At 38.4% G+C, this 21,847-nt stretch overlaps 1 protein-coding gene across 7 annotated transcripts in view; it reads right to left on the bottom strand.

The window, feature by feature from the left end:
• BID (BH3 interacting domain death agonist) overlaps nucleotides 1–21,847 on the bottom strand; it is a 98,670-nt gene that overhangs the window by 17,730 nt on the left and 59,093 nt on the right. For all 7 annotated transcript variants that reach the window (XM_077169563.1, XM_077169568.1, XM_077169564.1 and 4 more), the window contains one exon: nucleotides 675–888. In XM_077169563.1, the coding sequence (XP_077025678.1) occupies nucleotides 675–888 (214 nt within the window). The remainder of the gene's footprint in view (nucleotides 1–674; nucleotides 889–21,847) is intronic.

Raw genomic sequence — 21,847 nt, 5'->3', positions numbered from 1 at the left:
TCAGTTTCCTCATCTGGAAATAAAGTTCAGAAAACTTTAATGCTCTAGTTATTTTACAGGTAATCAAGTCATAATATATATGAAAGTAAAGGTGAAAGGCACTAAAGAAACTGAGTGGATTTCAACTGATAGGCGATTCAGTTAGGTCTGGGCAAGGTAGTATTTATTGGGCTGTGTTATCAGAATCACTGATAGTGCTTTTTCCAGACCTGGGCATACCCCAGACCAATCAAGTCAGAATCTCTGAGTATGGGGCCCCAGCACCAGTATTTTTTAAAAATTCCCCCAGGTTCTTGCAATTATACAATCCCAAATTTGAGAATCCTTGAGTTATATAATCTAGGTCAGTGGTTCCCAAACTTTGGTTACACTGGAATCATTTGTTACTATTCAACATTGGACCAGACGGTAGAATCATGAGTAGTAGTAAACGGAGGAAGATTTGGTTCATCAGAAGGGAAAAACTTTCTAAGAGTCACCAAAATGGTAAAGAGTGCAACACAACTGGAGGTAATCAAGTACAGACCAAATCACCACTGACACAAATGAAACTGCAGATGTAGAGACAGAGCCCAAAGGGTCCTAAAGTCCATTCCAGCACCAACCTTTCCCAAACATTACTAGCAACAGCAATGTCCCGATTTGGGGCAAAGAAGGCTAATTCAGATGCTGACCTGCCTCCCTTCTTTCCAGGTGGAAGTAGCTGGATCGGTTGCCATCAGTCTGCAGCTCATCATCGTAGCCCTCCCATAGGTGAGCCTGCAGGGGAAGTTCATGGCCCAACAACTCCAGCTCTTTGTGGAAATGACAGTTGGGGCAATTCTGGAGGAAGCCAAACACCAGCAAGTCTGTGATGTACTCATCCTGGAAGCGTGCACCATTGGTGACCTGGGATGAAAGGAGAGTCAGAGAGACATGTGGGAACCTGGTTCAAGGCCAGAGACCCTTACCTACACATGAACTGGCAGAAGGGCTCCAGGGCCCAGACTGGACTGTGACAGATTCACTGGCCTGAGGGTTCCGAATTGCCCTGTGTGAAAGAGAGCTCCTGCAAGAGATCTCATTTCAGTCAAAGCTTGCAGCACCCGCTTTGAATAATGACACCCCCAGATTCCAAAGAGAAAGCTTCACTTTCTGCAGTGGGTGGTCTTCCCAGCAAGGTAGGAAGGGTCTACCAGCTATTTTAGGAAAGTCAACCAAGTACCACTACTGAGGTGCTCATTACTTACCTACATAATTTTTACCAAATCCCACATACCCTTCTGTGCTGGTTTCAAAGGATTATGTATCCTAGAAAAGTCATGTTTTAATCCTGATCCATCTTGTGGATCTTTTAATCACTATTCAGGACTATAGGCTGAAAACCTGATTAGGTTATCTTCACAAAGATGTGACTCACCCAATTGTGGGTATTAACCTTTCATTAGAGGGAGATGTGACTCCACCCATTCCAGGTGGGTCTTTGATTACTCTACTGGAATCTTTAAAAGAGGAAACATTTGGAGAGTCACAAGAACCACAAGAGCCCATGCAGCCAGGGACATTTGGAGATAAGGAAGGAAAATGCCCCTGGGGGAGCTTCATGAAACAAGAAGCCTGGAGAAAAAGCTAGCAGATATCGCTATGTTCGCCATGTGCCTTTCCAGTTGAGAGCAACCCTGAACTTCATTGGCCTTTCTTGAGTGAAGGTAACCTCTTGTTGGTGCCTTAATTTGGACATTTTTATAGACTTGCTTTAACAGGGACATTTTCTTGGCCTAGAACTGTAAATTTGCAAATTAATAAATTCCCCCTTTTAAAGCCATTCTGTTTCTGGTATATTGCATGCCAGCAGCTAGCAAACTAGAACACCTTCCATCTACTTGAGCCCACCTTTATTGGCTATAGCTCTAGTAATCAGCAGCTCTTTCTTTTCCATTATCCCCTTCATATGGCTTATGAAGAATGGTCATATACAAACGGCAAATTTTCAATAAATACCAGGTAGTGGTGACCATGGATGGAATCTGAACATTTGCCTTTCGGTTCACTTCAAATGTGTTTGTCCCACCCACAAAAGAAACTGCTGCTCTAACCTGAAGGGGCTGCTGGTCACTCAGACCCCTTCAGCTCTCCACCCCCAGGAGCAGCCCTTGCAGGAGGGGCTCAGTTCAGCATCCTGTTGTGGAGGAGGAAGGGACGCTTCAGGTGTTCTTGGCAAACAAAGGTGAGTACCTGTAGCCTCAGAAGTCAGGTGTGCCCAGAGGAATCAAAGACCTAGGATGAAAGAAGGCGGCTAGGGAAACAGATCTACCCAGGTAAATGCAAAACAGAAATAGTGGGATTTCAGAGACAGTCAGTAAAAGAATGTGAAAGGCCACTTTTTTGTTTGTTTGTAATTTTTTTTTTATTAATTAAAAAAAAAATTAATTAACAGCTTCTCCGCCGGCGCTCCCGCCGCCATCTAGCCCTCCTTTCCCCCTTCTCCGCCAGCGGTGCTTCCGCTGCCATCTAGCCCTCCTCTTCCCCCTTCTCTGCCGGCGCTCCCGCCGCCATCTAGCCCTCCTCTTCCTCTTTCTCCGCTGGCGCTCCCGCCGCCATCTAGCCCTCCTCTTCCTCTTTCACCACCGGCGCTCCCGCCGCCATCTAGCCCTCTTCTTCCCCCTTCTCCACCAGCGCTCCCACCGCCATCTAGCCCTCCTCTTCCCCCTTTTCCGCCGGCACTCCCGCCGCCGTCTTATCCTTCCCTTTCTCCTCCTACTCCAGCGGCTCTCCAACCACCACCGTGCCCTCTTCCGCCATCACCGGCTCCTGCGCCACCGTCCTCGACAGCCTTGCCATCCTCACCTTTCCTCCTCCAGAACAGCTACTAGGGGAGTAGAAACAATACAGAACAGCTCCCAGAGCCACGACAGAGAACAAAAAGACAGCGTACCCCATCCTGGAACGGATGACTGGCTGGGAGAACCCACTCCGGTGAGATCGCCGAGGGGCGCGGGCTTCCCCGGGCGGGGCGGCAAGCGGCCGGAGTCCCTCCCCTCCTCCTTCCCGGGCCAGCTGGCAGAATTGGGCAGGTGGTCCCCTCAAGCCGCGGCAGCTGGCGCCCCCACCATGCGTGCCACCCCAGACCAACTGAGAGAATTGGATCAAAAATCCCCAGGCTGCGGAGAACGGTGACCGGGGGAGGTCCCTTCCAAACACGTGACTCCCCGGTCCGGCTGGGAACGGTGCACTCTCCCAGGCCGCGGCGGCTGGCGCCCTCCCACCACACTAGGCTCCCCAGGCCGACCAGGAAATTCAGACGGGTGCTCTCCCGGGCTGCTGCGGCCGGTGACCGTCCCCGCGTTCGGACCCCCGGGCCGGCTGGCACTCTTCCAAGCCGCTTCGGCTGGCGAACCTCCCCCACGGCGAGAGTTTTCCAAAGTTAAAGGACCCACAGCACCTTTTACTGGTGGGACCCTCAGACAAACGTGTGCCATGAGGGCCACGTACTGGGCAGGATAAGAAAAACAGAACCCAGAGATTTCACAGAAAAATCTTTCAACCTGTTGGGTCCAACACTCAGGGAAATCTGACAAAATGCCCAGACGCCAGCAGAAGATAACGGATCACGCTCAGAAAACTGAAAATATGGCCCAGTCAAAGGAACAAACCAATAGTTCAAATGAGATACAGGAGCTGAGACAACTAATGCTGAATATACGAACAGAAATGGAAAACCTCTTCAAAAATGAAATCAATAAATTGAGGGAGGACATGAAGAAGACATGGGCTGAACAAAAAGAAGAAACAACAAAACTGAAAAAACAAATCACAGAACTTATGGAAGTGAAGGATAAAGTAGAAAAGATGGAAAAAACAATGGATACCTACAATGATAGATTTAAAGAGACAGAAGACAGAATTAGTGATTTGGAGGATGGAACATCTGAATTCCAAAAAGAAACAGAAACTATCAGGAAAAGAATGGAAAAATTTGAACAGGGTATCAGGGAACTGAATGACAATATGAAGCGCACAAATATACGTGTTGTGGGTGTCCCAGAAGGAGAAGAGAAGGGAAAAGGAGGAGAAAAACTAATGGAAGAAATTATCACTGAAAATTTCCCAACCCTTATGAAAGACCTAAAATTACAGATCCAAGAAGTGCAGCGCACGCCAAAGAGATTAGACCCAAATAGGCGTTCTCCAAGACACTTACTAGTTCGAATGTCAGAGGTCAAAGAGAAAGAGAGGATCATGAAAGCAGCAAGAGAAAAACAATCCATCACATACAAGGGAAACCCAATAAGACTATGTGTAGATTTCTCAGCAGAAACCATGGAAGCTAGAAGACAGTGGGATGATATATTTAAATTACTAAAAGAGAAAAACTGCCAACCAAGACTTCTATATCCAGCAAAATTGTCCTTCAAAAATGAGGGAGAAATTAAAACATTTATAGACAAAAAGTCACTGAGAGAATTTGTGACCAACAGACCAGCTCTGTAAGAAATACTAAAGGGAGCACTAGAGTCAGATACGAAAAGACAGAAGAGAGAGGTATGGAGAAGAGTGTAGAAAGAAGGAAAGTCAGATATGATATATATAATACAAAAGGCAAAATGGTAGAGGAAAATATTATCCAAACAGTAATAACACTAAATGTTAATGGACTGAATTCCCCAATCAAAAGACATAGACTGGCAGAATGGATTAAAAAACAGGATCCTTCTATATGCTGTCTACAGGAAACACATCTTAGACCCAAAGATAAACATAGGTTGAAAGTGAAAGGTTGGGAAAAGATATTTCATGCAAATAACAACCAGAAAAGAGCAGGAGTGGCTATACTAATATCCAACAAATTAGACTTCTAATGTAAAACAGTTAAAAGAGACAAAGAAGGACACTATATACTAATAAAAGGAACAATTAAACAAGAAGACATAACAATCATAAATATTTACACACCGAACCAGAATGCCCCAAAATACATGAGGAATACACTGCAAACACTGAAAAGGGAAATAGACACATATACCTTAATAGTTGGAGACTTCAATTCACCACTCTCATCAATGGACAGAACATCTAGACAGAGGATCAATAAAGAAATAGAGAATCTGAATATTACTATAAATGAACTAGACTTAACAGACATTTATAGGACATTACATCCCACAGCAGCAGGATACACCTTTTTCTCAAGTGCTCATGGATCATTCTCAAAGATAGACCATATGCTGGGTCACAAAGCAAGTCTTAACAATTTAAAAAGATTGAAATCATACACAACACTTTCTCGGATCATAAAGGAATGAAGTTGGAAATCAATAATAGGCGGAGTGCCAGAAAATTCACCAATACGTGGAGGCTCAACAACACACACTTAAACAACGAGTGGGTCAAAGAGAAATTAGTAAATACCTCGAGGCGAATGAAAATGAAAACACAACATATCAAAACTTATGGGACGCAGCAAAGGCAGTGCTAAGAGGGAAATTTATTGCCCTAAATGCCTATATCAGAAAAGAAGAAAAGGCAAAAATGCAGGAATTAACTGTCCACTTGGAAGAACTGGAGAAAGAACAGCAAACTAATCCCAAAGCAAGCAAAAGGAAAGAAATAACAAAGATTAGAGCAGAAATAAATGAAAGTGAAAACATGAAAACAATAGAGAAAATCAATAAGACCAGAAGTTGGTTCTATGAGAAAATCAATAAGATTGATGGGCCCTTAGCAAGATTGACAAAAAGAAGAAGAGAGAGGATGCAAATAAATAAGATCAGAAATGGAAGAGGAGACATAACTACTGACCTCACAGAAATAAAGGAGGTAATAACAGGATACTATGAACAACTTTACGCTAATAAATACAACAATTTAGATGAAATGGATGGGTTCCTGGAAAGACATGAACAACCAACTTTGACTCAAGAAGAAATAGATGACCTCAACAAACCAATCACAAGTAAAGAAATTGAATTAGTCATTCAAAAGCTTCCTAAAAAGAAAAGTCCAGGACCAGACGGCTTCACATGTGAATTCTATCAAACATTCCAGAAAGAATTAGTACCAACTCTCCTCAAACTCTTCAAAAAAATCGAAGTGGAGGGAAAACTACCTAATTCATTCTATGAAGCCAACATCACCCTCATACCAAAACCAGGCAAAGATATTACAAAAAAAGAAAACTACAGACCAATCTCTCTAATGAATATAGATGCAAAAATCCTCAATAAAATTCTAGCAAATCGTATCCAACAACACATTAAAAGAATTATACATCATGACCAAGTAGGATTCATTCCAGGTATGCAAGGATGGTTCAACATAAGAAAATCAATTAATGTAATACACCATATCAACAAATCAAAGCAGAAAAATCACATGATCTTCTCAATTGATGCAGAGAAGGCATCTGACAAGATTCAACATCCTTTCCTGTTGAAAACACTTCAAAAGATAGGAATACAAGGGAACTTCCTTAAAATGATAGAGGGAATATATGAAGAACCCACAGCTAATATCATCCTCAATGGGGAAAAATTGAAAACTTTCCCCCTAAGATCAGGAACAAGACAAGGATGTCCACTATCACCACTATTATTCAACATCGTGTTGGAGGTTCTAGCCAGAGCAATTAGACAAGAAAAAGAAATACAAGGCATCAAAATTGGAAAGGAAGAAGTAAAACTATCACTGTTTGCAGACGATATGATACTATACGTCGAAAACCCGGGAAAATCCACAACAAAACTACTAGAGCTAATAAATGAGTACAGCAAAGTAGCAGGTCACAAGATCAACATTCAAAAATCTGTAGCATTTCTATACACTAGTAATGAACAAGCTGAGGGGGAAATCAAGAAATGAATCCCATTTACAATTGCAACGAAAAGAATAAAATACCTAGGAATAAACTTAATTAAAGAGACAAAAAACCTATATAAATAAAACTACAAAAAACTGTTAAATGATATCACAGAAGACCTAAATAGATGGAAGGGCATACCGTGTTCATGGATTGGAAGACTAAATATAGTTAAGATGTCAATCCTACCTAAATTGATTTACAGATTCAATGCAATACCAATCAAAATCCCAACAACTTATTTTTCAGAAATAGAAAAACCAATAAGCAAATTTATTTGGAAGGGCAGGGTGCCCCGAATTGCTAAAAACATCTTGAGGAAAAAAAACGAAGCTGGAGGTCTCACGATGCCGGACTTTAAGGCATATTATGAAGCCACAGTGGTCAAAACAGCATGGTATTGGCATAAAGATAGATATATCGACCAATGGAATCGAATAGAGTGCTCACATATAGACCCTCTCATCTATGGACATTTGATCTTTGATAAGGCAGTCAAGCCAACTCACCTGGGACAGAACAGTCTCTTCAATAAATGGTGCCTAGAGAACTGGATATCCATATGTAAAAGAATGAAAGAAGACCCGTATCTCACACCTTATACAAAAATTAACTCAAAATGGATCAAAGACCTAAACATTAGGTCTAAGACCATAAAACAGAGGAAAATGTAGGGAGATATCTTATGAATCTTACAACTGGAGGTGGTTTTATGGACCTTAAACCTAAAGCAAGAGCACTGAAGAAGGAAATAAATAAATGGGAGCTCCTCAAAATTAAACACTTTTGTGCATCAAAGAACTTCATCAAGAAAGTAGAAAGACAGCCTACACAATGGGAGACAATATTTGGAAATGACGTATCAGATAAAGGTCTAGTATCCAGAATTTATAAAGAGATTGTTCAACTCAACAACAAAAAGACAGCCAACCCAATTACAAAATGGGAAAAAGACTTGAACAGACACCTACCAGAAGAGGAAATACAAATGGCCAAAAGGCATATGAAGAGATGCTCAATGTCCCTGGCCATTAGAGAAATGCAAATAAAAACCACAATGAGATATTATCTCACACCCACCAGAATGGCCATTATCAACAAAACAGAAAATGACAAGTGCTGGAGAGGATGCAGTGAAAGAGGCACACTTATCCACTGTTGGTGGGAATGTCAAATGGTGCAACCACTGTGGAAGGCAGTTTGGTGGTTCCTCAAAAAGCTGAATATAGAATTGCCATACGACCCAGCAATACCATTGCTAGGTATCTACTCAAAGGACTTAAGGGCAAAGACACAAACGGACATTTGCACACCAATGTTTATAGCAGCGTTATTTACAATTGCAAAGAGATGGAAACAGCCAAAATGTCCATCAACAGAAGAGTGGCTAAACAAACTGTGGTATATTCATACAATGGAATATTATGCAGCTTTAAGACAGGATAAACTTCTGAAGCATGTAATAACATGGATGGACCTAGAGAAAAACTAAAGGGCAAATACTGTATGGTCCCACTGATGTGAAAGGACGTTCGAGAATAAACTTGAAATATGTCATTGGTAACAGAGTCCAGCAGGAGTTAGAAACAGGGTAAGATAATGAGTAATTGAAGCTGAAGGGATACAGACTGTGCAACAGGACTAGATACAAAAACTCAAAAATGGACAGCACAATAATACCTAATTGTAAAGTAATCATGTTAAAACACTGAATGAAGCTGCATCTGAGCTATAGGGTTTTTTTTTTTTTACTATTATTACTACTTTTATTTCTTCATATTAACATTTTATATCTTTTTCTGTTGTGTTGCTAGTTCCTCTAAACCGATGCAAATGTACTAAGAAACGATGATCAGGCATCTATGTGATGATGTTAAGAATTACTGAGTGCATATGTAGAATGGTATGATTTCTAAATGTTGTGTTAATTTCTTTTTTTTTTCTTTCCGTTAATTAAAAAAAAAAAAAAAGGAAGACTATGAGTAAAGGTAAAAAGAAAGAAAATTAGATATGACATATAAAATCCAGAAGGCAAAAGAGTAGAAGAAAGTACTACCCATGCAGTAATAACACTGAATGTTAATGGATTAAACTCTCCAATCAAAAAGACATAGTCTGGCAGAATGGATTAAAAAACAGGACCCATCTATATGCTGTCTCTACTCAAAGGACACGAGGCCAAGGACACAAATGGACATTTACACACCAATGTTTATAGCAGCATTATTAACAATTACCAAGAGATGGAAACAGCCAAAATGTCCATCAACAGACAGTTGGCTAAACAAACTGTGACATTTACATAAGATGGAATATTATGCAGCTGTAAGACAGAATCAAGTTATGAAGTATGTAACATGCATGGACCTTAAGGACATTATGCTGAGTGTGATTAGCCAGAAACAAAAGGACAAATACTGTATGGTCTCACTGATATGAACTGACATTAGTGAATAAACTTGGAATATTTCCTTGGTAACAGAGACCATCAGGAGATAGAAATAGGGTAAGATATTGGGTAATTGGAGGTGAAGGGATACAGATTGTGCAAAAGAACTGAATATAAAAACTCAGAAATGGACAGCACAATATTACCTAACTGTAATACAATTATATTAAAACACTGAATGAAGCTGCATATGAGAATGATAGAGGGAGGAGGGCTGGGACATAAATGAAATCACAAAGAAAGATAGACAATAAAGATTGAGATGGTGTAATCTAGGAATGCCTAGATTGTATAATGATAGTGACTAAATGTACAAATTTAAAGAATGTTTTTGCATGAGGAAGAACAAAAGAATGTCATTACTGCAGTGTGCTGAAAATAGATGGTACTTAATAGTTTAAATTTTCAACTAATGTGTGAGACTAAAGCAAAAAATGTTTATTTGGTACAAATCTATACTTTGACTAGTGCATCTCCTAATATAACTTATATAGATAGTTGATTGAACACCTTAAGGACATGAGATTTTGTTGGTTTGTCCAGGTGATGCCATGATGATGAATATGTAACTATGTGATGATATTGTGAACTGCTGAGTGTATGTATTGGGAATGTTTGTGTTTCTTGTTGTTTTTTTTAATTAATAAAAAATTAAAAAAAAATCAAATTGATGAGTTGAGGGAGGATACAAAGAAGACATTGGGAAAACAAAAAGAACTCAAAACTTTATAGAGTGCATGTGGTTCAGTGGTAGACTGCTCGCCTTCCATGTGGGAGACCCGAGTTCAATTTCTGGACCATGCAACTCAAAAAAAGAAACCTCGAAAGTTTGAAAACACAAATCACAGAACTTATGGGAATGAAAGGCACAACAGAAGAGATGGGGAAAAAAAATAATGGAAACCTATAACAATACACTTGAAGGGATGAAGAAAGGATTGGTGGACTAGAGGACTGGACATCTGAAACCTGATACATAAAAGAAAATATAGGGAAAAGAATGGGAAAATATGAGCAGGGTCTCAGGGAACTGAAAGACAACATGAAGTGCACAAATATACTTGTGGGTAACCCAGAAGAAGAGAAGAAAAAAAAAAAGAGAGAAGAAAGACTAATGGAGGAGATAATCTCTGAAAATTTCTGACCTCTTATGAGACATAAAATTACAGCTCCAAGTACAGTATACCCAAAACAGAACAGATCCAAATAGACATATTCCAAGACACTTGCTAATCAGATTGTCAGAGGTCAAAGAGAAAGAGAGACTTATGAAAGCAGCAAGAGAAAAGCAATCCATCACATACAAGGGAAGCCCAATAAGGCTATGTGTGGATTTCTCAGCAGAAACCGTGGGGGCAAGAAGACAGTGGTTTGATATATTTAAGATTCTAAAAGAGAAAAACTGCCAACCAAGAATTCCATATCCAGCAAAACTGTCCTTCAAAAACAGGAGGAGGCAGTTTAAAATATTTTCAGACAAACGATCTCTGAGAGAATTTGTGACTAAGAGACCAGCTCTGCAAGAAATACTAAAGGAAGCATTACAGGCAGATAGGAAAAGGCAGGAGAGAGAGGCCTGGAGGAGAGTGCAGAAATGAAGACTAACTGTAATGGTAAAAAGAGGAAAAAAAAATAGATCTGACATATAAAATACAAAAGGCAAACTGGTTACACTAATAACATTAATGTTAATGGATTAAACTCCCCAGTCAAAAGGCAGAGACTGGCAGAATGTATTTAAAAATAGGACCGGGCGGGCCACGGTGGCTCAGCAGGTAAGAGTGCTTGCCTGCCATGCCCGAGGACCCAGGTTCAATTCCCGGTGCCTGCCCATGTAAAAAAAAAAAAAAAAAAAAAATAGGACCTATCTATATGCTGTCTACAGAGATTCATTTTAGACCCAAGGACAAAAATAGTTTGAAAGTGAAAGGTTGGGAAAAGATATTTCATGTAAACAACAATCAGAAAAGAGCAGGAGTAGCAAACTACTCTCCAACAAATTAGACTTCAAATGTAAAACAATGAAAAGAGACAAAGAATGACACTATGTATTAACAAAAGGAACAATTCATAAAATAAATTTAGTAGATTGAAATGCTAAAAATAGGGGAAACAAAGGCTAAAATATATTGCGTAGATGGAAATACTAGCAGTCAATGAGAGGGAGGGCTAAGGGGTATGGTATGTATGAGTTTTTTTCTTTTTTCTTTTTATTTCTTTTTCTGAATTGATGCAAGTGTTCTAAGAAATGATAATGGTGATGAATATTACAACTATGTGACGATACTGTGAGTTACTGATTATATACCAAGAATGGAATGATCATATTATATGAATGTTCATGTTTGTATGTTGTTATATTTACAAAAAATTTAAAAATTTTAAAAAAACAAGAAACAACCTAAATAAATAAATAAATAAATAATAAAAGGAACAATTCAACAAGTAAACATAACAATCATAAACATTTATGCACTAAGTGAGAGTGCTCCAAAGCACATGAGGTAAACACTGACAACACTGAAGGGAGAAATAGACACCTCTACTATAATAGTTGGAGACTTCAATTCCCTACTCTCATCAATGGATAGAACATCTACCAGAGGATCAATAAAGAAGTAGAGAATTTGAATAATAAGATAAATGACCTAGACTTAACAGACTTTTACCGAACATTACACCCCACAACAGCAGGATACACATTTTTCTAAAGGGCTCATGGATCATTCTCAGGGATAGACCATATGCTGAGTAATAAAGCAAGTCTCAATAAATTTTAAAAGACTGATATTAAATAAAACACTTTCTCGGATCATAATGCAATGAAGCTGGAAATTAATAACACGCAGAAGGCCAGAAAATCCATAAATATATGGAAGCTCAACAATACACTCTTAAACAACCAGTGGGTCAAGGAAGAAATTAAAAGAGAAATCAGTAAATCACTCGTGGCAAATGAAAATGAAACCACAACATATCAAAATTTATGGGATATGCAGCAAAGGCAGTGTTAAAAGGGAAATTTATTGCCTTAAATGCCTATATTAAAAAAGAAGAAAAAGCAAAAATTGAGGAATTAACTTTCATTTGGAAGAACTGGAGAAAAAACAGCAAACTAATCCCAAAGTAAACCAAAGGAAAGAAATAACAAAAGGTAGAGCAAAAATAAATGAAATTGAGAACTGGAAAACAATCAAGAAAATTAATAAAACCAGAAGTTGGTTCTTTGAGAAAATCAATAAAATCAATGGATCCTTAACTAAACTGACTGAGAGGATGAGAGAGAGAGAGAGAGAGAGAGAGAGAGAGAGAGAGAATGCAAATAAATAAAACCAGAAATGGAAGAAGAGACATAAGCACTGACTCTGCAGAAATAAAGGAAGTAATGAGAGGATACTAAGAGCAACTATATGCTCATAAATTAGACAACGTAGATGAAATAGACAACTTACTAGAAAGGTATGAACAACCAAAACTGCCTCAAGAAGAAACAGATATCCTCAACAAACCAATCACAAGTAAAGAGACTGAATCAGTCATCAAGAAGTTCCCCAAAAAAGAAAAGTCCAGGATGGTGGCTTCACATGTGAAATCTATCAAGCATTCAAGAACTAGAAAGGCATGAACAACCAAAACTGCCTCAAGAAGAAACAGATATCCTCAACAAACCAATCACAAGTAAAAAGATTGAATCAGTCATCAAGAAGTTCCCCAAAAAAGAAAAGTCCAGGATGGTGGCTTCACATGTGAAATCTATCAAGCATTCAAGAAAGAATTAGTACCAATCTTTCTCAAACTCTTCAAAAAAATTGAAGAGGAGGGAAAACTACCTAACATTCTATGAAACCACATCATCCTAATACCAAAGCCTGACAAAGACACTACAAGAAAATTACAGACCAATCTCTCTAATGAATATAGATGCAAAAATCCTCAACAAAATACTTGTAAACTGAATCCAGGAGCACATTAAAAGAATTATACACCATAACCAAGTGGGAATATATTCCAGGTATGCAAAGATAGTTCAACATAAGGAAATCAATTAATGTAATACACCATATCAACAAATCAAAGCAGAAAAACTACATGATCATCTCAATTGATGCAGAAAAAACATTTTACAAAATTCAACATTCTTTCTTGATAAAAAGAATAGATAGCAATAGAAGAAATGTCTTCAACATGATAAAAAGAATATATGAAAACCCACAGCTAACATCATCCTTACTTAAAATTAGGCCTAAGAGTCACCCCCAAGAGAACCTCTTTTGTTGCTCAGATGTGGCCTGTTTCTCCAGCCAACACCAACACAACAAGCAAACTCACCACCCTCCCATTTATGTGGGACAGGACTCCCTGTAAATCCTGGAATGAGCTGAGACTCAGCATCAAAGGATTGAGAAAACCGCTAGAATGAGCTGAGACTCAGCATTAGGGGATTGAGAAAATCTTCTCAACCAAAAGGGGAAAGAGTGAAATGAGACAAAATAAAGTGTCAATGGCTGAGAGATTCCAGAGTCGAGAGGTTATCCTGGAGGTTATTCTTAGACATTAAATAGATATCACCTTGTTAGTCAAGATGTAGTGTAGAGATTGGAGGGAATTGCCTGAAAATGTGGAGCTGTGTTCCAGTAGCCATGTTTCTTGAAGATGATTGTATAATGATATAGCTTTCACAATGTGACTGTGATTGTGAGAACCTTGTGTCAAAAAGACGCTCCTTTTATCTACCTTATCAACAGATGAGTAAGACTATGGATTAAAAATAAATAAATAATAGGGGGAACAAATGTTAAAATAAATTTACTAGATTGAAATGCTAGTGATCAATGAAAGGGAGGGGTAAGTGATATGGTATGTATGAATTTTTTTCTATTTTCTTTTTATTTCTTTTTCTGAATTGATGCCTATGTTCTGAGAAATGATCATGTTGATGAATATACAACTATGTGATGACAAAAAGAATGTTCATAGTGTATGTTGATTGGTTTTATCAATAAAAATTTTTCAAAAAAAGCTGATGAAGTTCAGCATTTCTCTCTCAACTGGAAAGGCACATGGCAAACATGGCAACATCTGCTGGCTTTCTTTCTAGTCTTCTTCTTTCATTTCTTTTTCTGAATTGATGCAAATGTTCTAAGAAATGATCATGATGATGAATATAACAACTATGTGATGAAAAGAAGAATGTTCATATTGTATGTTGATTAGTTTTACTAATAAATTTTTTTAAAAAAAATCTAATATGCCCTTCTTGATAAAAACACTTTGAAAGACAGGCATAGAAGGCAACTTTCTCAACATGACAAAGGGCATATACAAAAAATCCAGAGCTAACATTGTACTCAATGGTCAAAGACTGAAAGTTTCCCTGTTGATATTGGGAACAAGACAAGGATACTTAGTCACTACTGCTATTAACATTGTGCTAGAGGTTCTAGCTAGAACAATTAGGCAAGAAAATGAAATAAAAGTCATCCAGATCAGAAAGGAAGAAATAAAGCTTTCACTATTTGTAAATGGTACAATCCTAAACTTAGAAAGTCCCAAAAAACCTACAACAAAGCTATTAGCCCTAATAAAGGAGCTTAACAAAGTACTGGGATACCAAATTAATAGGCAAAATCAGAAAAAAAAAAAAAAACTGTTTCTATACAGGGATAATGAGCAATTGGAGAAGGAAATCAGGGGGAAAAAGACCCATTTATAATGGCAACTAAAGACTCAAATATCTAGGAATAAACTTAACCAAGGATGTATAATGGACTTGTATTCAGAAAACTATAAAACATTGCTAAAAGAAATCAAAGAATTCCTAAAGAAATGGAAGGACATTCTAAGATCAAAGAAATGGAAGGACATTCTAAGATCATGGATTAGAGGACTAAATATTGTTAAGATGTCAATTCTACTCAAATGAATTTACAGATTCAACACAATCCCAATCAAAATTCTAATAGCCTACTCTATAGTATTGGAAAAGCCACCTACCAAATTTATTTGGAAGGCTAAGGGACCATGAATAACCAAAAACATCTTGAAAAAGTAAAATGAAATTGGAGGACTCTCACTTACTGACTTTAGAGCATATCACAAAGCTACAATGATAAAAACAACATTGTAGAGGAGCCAAAAACATACTAAAAAAAAGAATGAATCAGGAGGACTTGTTCTTCCTGATTTTAAAGCTTATTATAAAGCCACAGTGGTCAAAACAAATTAATCAATGGAATCAAATTGAGAGTTTGGAAATAGAACCCCAGATCTATGGTCAACTGATCTTCAACAAGGCTCCCAAATCCACTGAACTGGGTCCAAATAGTCTTTTCAATAAATGAGCTGGGAGAACTGGATATCCATAGTCAAAGGAATGAAAGAGAACCCCTACCTCAGATCTTATACAAAAATTAACTCAAAGTGGATAAAAGACATAAAATAAGAGAGACAGGACCATAAAACTTCTAGAAGAAAATATAGGCAAACATCTTCAAGACCTAGTAATAGTAAGTAGCTTCTTAGACTTTACACTCAAAGCACAAGAAACAAAAGAAAAAATAGATAAACAGAACTCCTCAAAATCAAATGCTTCTATGCCACAAAAGACTTTGTCAAAAAGGTGAAGAGGCAGGCAACTAAATGGGAGAAAAAATTTGGAAACTACATATTGGATAAAGGCTTGATATCCTGTATACATAAAGAAATCCTACAACTGAACAAAACAAATAACCCAATTATAACATGGGCAAAAGATATGAATAGGCATTTTTCTGAAGAGGAAATACAAATGGTTAAAAAGCACATGAAAAGCTGTTCATCTTCATTATCTGTAAGGGAAATCCAAATCAAAACTACAACATGATATCATTTCACACCTACTAGTATGGCCAGTATTAAACAAGTAGGAATCTACAAGTATTAAAGAGGATGTGAAGAAACAGGAACAAGTACTCATTGCTGGTAGGAATGTAAAATGGTGCAGCCACTGTGGAAGAGTTTGGTGGTTCCTCAGGATGCTAAGTATAGAACTGCCATATGATCCAGCAATCCCACTTACTAGGGATATACCGAGTCAAGAACTGAAAGTAGGGATATACATAGACATTTGCCACTGACATTCATAGTAGCATCATTTACAACTGCCAAAAGATGGAAACAATCCAGGTATCCATCAACAGACGAACAGATAAACAATGTGGTATACACATATGATGGAATATCATGCAGCTGTAAGAAGAAATGAAGTCATGACGCATGTGACTACATGGATGAACCTTGAGGACATTACATTGAATAAGATAACACAAAAGAATAAATATTGTATGGCTCACTAATATGAACCAAATATAACTAGCAAACTCTTGATGTTAAGATCTAGAATATAGGTCACTAGAAGATAGAATGAGGACCAAGAGTGGGAAGCTGATGCTTTTTTTTGTGAAGAATAAATAATAAGGTTGATTGCAAATGTTTGGAAATGGATGGAGATGATGGGAGCACATTATAGTAAATGTAACAGTGATATGTGGGTATAACTGTGGTTGAAAGGGAAAGTTCAGGGTCATTAATGTTGCTAGAGGGAAAGCCAGAGGATGAAAAATGGACTGTATAATATAGTGAATCTTCTTGTGGGTGAAAATATTATAGAGCCGATTGTGATGATGTATGCACAACACTGTTCATATACTAGAAGACGGTGCATATACTAGAACACTTTAGATGGACTGTAGGGTATGTGAATTAATCCCAATAAAACTGTTTTAAAAATGGCATATTGGGACAAAAGAAAAAACTAGTCTATAGAATGCAAGTTTTATATCAATGTTAAATTTCTTGAACTTGATAACTGTACTTAAATTAAGGTGATTACATAAAAGAATATCTTTGTTTGTACGAAATGTACATGGAAGTATTCTGTATTCAAGGAATACGTGTACAACCTGACCTCAAAATTTCAGAAGTATTTTTCGTTAGCTAGATAGAATAATATAGCAAAGATGGAAAAATGTTAAATTTGTGGCTCTGGGTATCTGGTGGGAGTAGGGATATGTAGGAATTCTCTGTTTTGGGTTTATATTATTTTTGCAACTGTCTTATATGTTTGAAATTATTTCAAAACAAAAAGTTTAATTTTTTTAAAAAGATAAAACTAATTTTTTCATATAGTTCATAAAGTGATCCTAAAGGAAATTCCAGAAGCTCCAAAATGTTTTAAGAACAGACTATATCAACAGACTATATCACTAGACTAACACCTCCTTAAGGAGAGGATTTTGACAGACATCTACTAAACTGAGTAAGATTGGTATATTTGGTGGGCTCTTTTTAATAGCCTTATTATTTTATAGACTTTATATTTTGGCCTAAGATCTGATATATGCATAAAGTTACACAGAGTAACAGCTCTTGATTATCATGTTAATTCAGGGAAGAGAAGGGAACTTAATACATATAGTGAAGAATTCAAAAGTTTGTGAGTGTGAATATAAGTATGAACGCTGCAAAGCCAAGAGTAAGTGATACCCGGTCCTGCTAGAACAACCTGAACTTGCCACAAACCATTCCCCCATCCCTCCCTCTCAGGAGGTGGAAGGGCTTGGGCAGCCACAGGTCCTGAAGCTGACACCTGCTGGCAAAGGAATGACCTGTCTCAGCAGGGTTACCTCTAAAGCACAGGAAGAAAAGCACTTTGCAAAGCAGAATTACTGGTTCCTGATAGCTGAAGGGCTTTCATGTAAAAAAAGGAGGGGAAAGGGGTAACTCAATCCAGTAGGTTACCAAGAGAAAAAACACAACTGTCAATAGGTAAAAACTACCAGGGGAAAAACTTAAATTTAGAAAAAGGAAGAACTTCCCTACAGAGTAGTCATAAATGGAATGAGCTACTTCAGTGGAAGAATTCAAGCATGGAGGAGATGATCACTTAAGGAAAAGATGCTGAAAAGGATTCAAGGATCAGAGGAAGAGTCTGGAATAGGGGACTTCAAAAATTCCATTGTAACCTAACAACCCCCACCCCTACCGCTGTACATGTTCCCTTTGTACGCTGCTAGCTAAGTGTATGGTGTCAGGTCTGGAAGTGGTCTTCCTGGAAAAACCCTATGCTGATGGGCAGGGGTGGCTGCCCCTAAAGGCAGAGGACATCAATCACTGAAGAAGACACTTAGCTTCAGAATATTAAATTTAAACTCATTAACTACAAAGAAAATATCAAGGAATGTGCAGATTCATGGAGATGGAGAGTGGAGTACAGTTTACCAGAGGTGGGGGTAGAGGGCAGAACAACAGGGGAATGGGGAGTTAATACATAATGAGTGAAGGGTTTCTGTTTGGGACAATGGAAAAGCTGTAGTAACCAGAAGGTGGTGAGGGTACCACAGTATTGTGAATGAGATTAATCCTGTTGAATGGAATGCTTGGGAGTGGATGAGATGGGAAAGCTTATGTTGTATATGCTCCCACAATTAAAAAAAAACAACAACAACAACTAAAGAGACAGTGACAAATAACTGTGATACATGATCCTGGATGAGATCTAGTAATTAAGGGGGAAAGGCCCAAAAGGACCTAAGAAAAAATTGGAATATAAACCATAAGGCTTCATATCAACACTAAATTTCTTGAACTTGATAACTACACTCTGGGTGGTTACATAAGTGAATATCCTTATTCTTAGGACATGTTTATGACAGTATTAAGTATTCAAGGGGCATGATGTATAAACCTATACTCAAGTGTTCAGAAAATGGACTGATAAATAGACAGACAAATGGACACAGATGGACAGGCAGAGACATAGACATAATGATATGGCAAATGTGGCAAAATGTTAAAGTGGTCCTGGGTTTCAGGGGCGAGTAGGATTATGTTGTGGTTCTGTGTTTCGTATGAGGTTTGTATTATTTTTGTAACTGTCCTATAAATTTGAAAGTATTTTCAAATAAAAAGTTAAAAAGAAAAAAAAAAGAGAAGGTAGTCCAAGGAACATTTTGTTTCTATCCTCTGAGTCCCTAATAGTTTTTCATTAGAAAAACCAGAAAAAGTTTAGAAGTCATTTCTTTGATAAATAAAAAAAAATGCTTAAAATAAGGTCCTTGTATATTGCCATTCACCTTCACTCCTCCAAAATTATTTCTAAAAAGACAAAAATTCTTTGTAAATGAACTACTGAATCAAATACTTACTATTCTTAGATACTGAGATCATATGGTACAAGAAAGCTTAGAAACTCAAGAACATTCATCATTTCGGCCTTAAGGAGATGTCCTGGTTATGAGAGAAGAAACTGGGGCAGTCTTTGCCCAAGGATTTCCTTTTGATCCAAGGATCTGTTAAGGATTGGATATGCCTCACAAAAGACATGTAAATAAACCTTCGAAGGTGTTATCAGTTAAAGATGGACTCATTTGAGAATAGGATCTTCGAAGGTCCTATTTGGAGGCAGCCAAATTGAATTTGAGTGGCCCTTAATCTGCATGATAGGAGCCTTATAAAGAGAGGAAATTTGGACACATCAATCAGAAGAAGCCAGAAGTCAGTAGCAGGCAGAGAATGACGCAGATTGCCATGGTTCGGAAGCAAAGATGCAAGCCAAGAAACCCCAAGGATTGCCGCAAGCCAACACCTGCAAGCTATACACGCCAGTTGAAAGCTTGGCCTGCAGAGACCTTGTTTTGGCCTGGCTAGCCTCCAAAACAACGAGACAAAAATTTACTGTTGCTTAAGCCTACCAGTGTGTGGTATTTGCCATAGCATCCCTGGCAAACTATGACAGGGTTTGGGAAACAAGAGTCCAAAGACTGGATACAGAGCAGCAGCTGTGAGCAATGATGCACATTAAGTTATCAACTACAAGTTCAATGATCTTTGTCTTTTCCACATAAAATACAGAGTAAGTTGACAGAGAGAAAAGAAAACATTTCCATATGTTAGAGGAAGACGGGTCCAGAAGCCATGAGTGGGTAACGTGAAGTCACATGTTTAGTACCTGTTCATCAGAGAGAAGGAAAAACAGACATCTGTTTGCAGGGGAGTGCCAAGAACAGGCTGGGCCACACCATGAAATGAGAAGTGGGCTCAGAAGACAGACTTTAATTCCAAGAAAAGTTTACAGTTCTTTGTTCTTTAAATCACAGGGAAAAAAAAGTTAAGAGGAATGATCAAAACTTGGGAAATCTTGCTACATATATTAAAAAACAATCTAAGGAGGTAAAAATAATCCTCATGCTATCAAATCAGTTCTAGTGCAAGGATAAAACAGAAAACTAACTAATGTGTTGGTAAACTGGAATAATCTGGGTGCCCAAACCTGGTAAAGACAGCAGCCAACAAAACACAAAACCATTCTCACCTATTTTCTTTGTTTTTGCCAAATATAAAAAAGAAAGTCAGTAAAGTATACAACAGGATAAAGTTCTAATGGGGGAAAATGTCAAATCCCTAAATATAAGAGAAAACTGATCAATACATTACTGTGACCTCCACCTCTGTGCGACGGAGGCAAGCTACATAATTTCTGAGTTTCAGTTTTCTTAATTTCAAGGGGAAAAAAATGAAAACCATTGGGAATAATGGTATCAGCCTTCTGACACTGAAGGTTGTCAGGAGGAAAAGTGGGGCAATATGTAGAAAGTGCAGCCTAAAAGTTTATGTGCTACTCCAGTGTGAAGTGGGTGTCTTGTTCTTTAAATCACAGAACTCTTGAGAATTTGGAAGAGGAAACAATGGTGGCAGGATGGGCAAGACAACAATGGGCATTTTCAAATAGCACTGAACAGGAGAACAATGGGTAGGCTGAAGAACAAGGGAGAGCCCCCAAATCCCTTCTAGTCAAGCAATTACCATCTATCCCGAGCCCACTGTCTCAGGCTCTCCAGCTACAAAGATGAAAACCATGAGGTGCCCATTCTTTTAGAAAGTTATTCAATAAATACATATTGAGAACTTCCAGGCCCCATGTCCTATACTGTATGGTCACGGATTCTGAACTGTAAGGCCACCAACAAGCTACAGCCTTCTGTAGCTGTCTCCCAGTGGCTGGTGAGGACAGCAGAAAGCTGATGCATAGGTGTAGAGGTGGAAAAGCCCCTGGGCTGGACACCTTCAAGAGATGGTGGATATTGTCAAAGCAAGGAGAAAGGTGTGGACATGTCATAGGTTCAGGTGTCAACTTGGCCAGGTGATGATGCCCCGTTGTTCTGTTGCTGTGGACTTAAATCATCAGCATGTGAAATTCATCTATGGCTGATTATATCTGCAGTCCGTTAAGGGGAGTGTCTTCCACAATGAGTGAGTTTTAATTAGCTAGAGGTTTAAAAGAGAGAAATCAGGGCGGTGCAATGATGGCTCAGTGGCAGAAGTCTCACCTCCCATGCTGGAGACCTGGGTTCAATTCTCAGAGCCTACCCAAGCCAAAGACAAAAGAAAGAGAGAGGTCAGTAAAGAGCTCAACAGCTATGCATACCTAACCTCAGCACCAGAAGCTGAGACACAGACATTTGGAGATGCAGAAAGGAATCATCCCAAGGAAAGCCATTTGAACCCAGAAGCCAGGAGGGAAGCCC

Source organism: Tamandua tetradactyla, chromosome 7 (assembly GCF_023851605.1).
Source record: "Tamandua tetradactyla isolate mTamTet1 chromosome 7, mTamTet1.pri, whole genome shotgun sequence".
NCBI lineage: Eukaryota > Metazoa > Chordata > Mammalia > Pilosa > Myrmecophagidae > Tamandua > Tamandua tetradactyla.
Note: the sequence above shows the minus strand (reverse complement) of the source record. Positions and strands in the feature narration are given on the sequence as shown.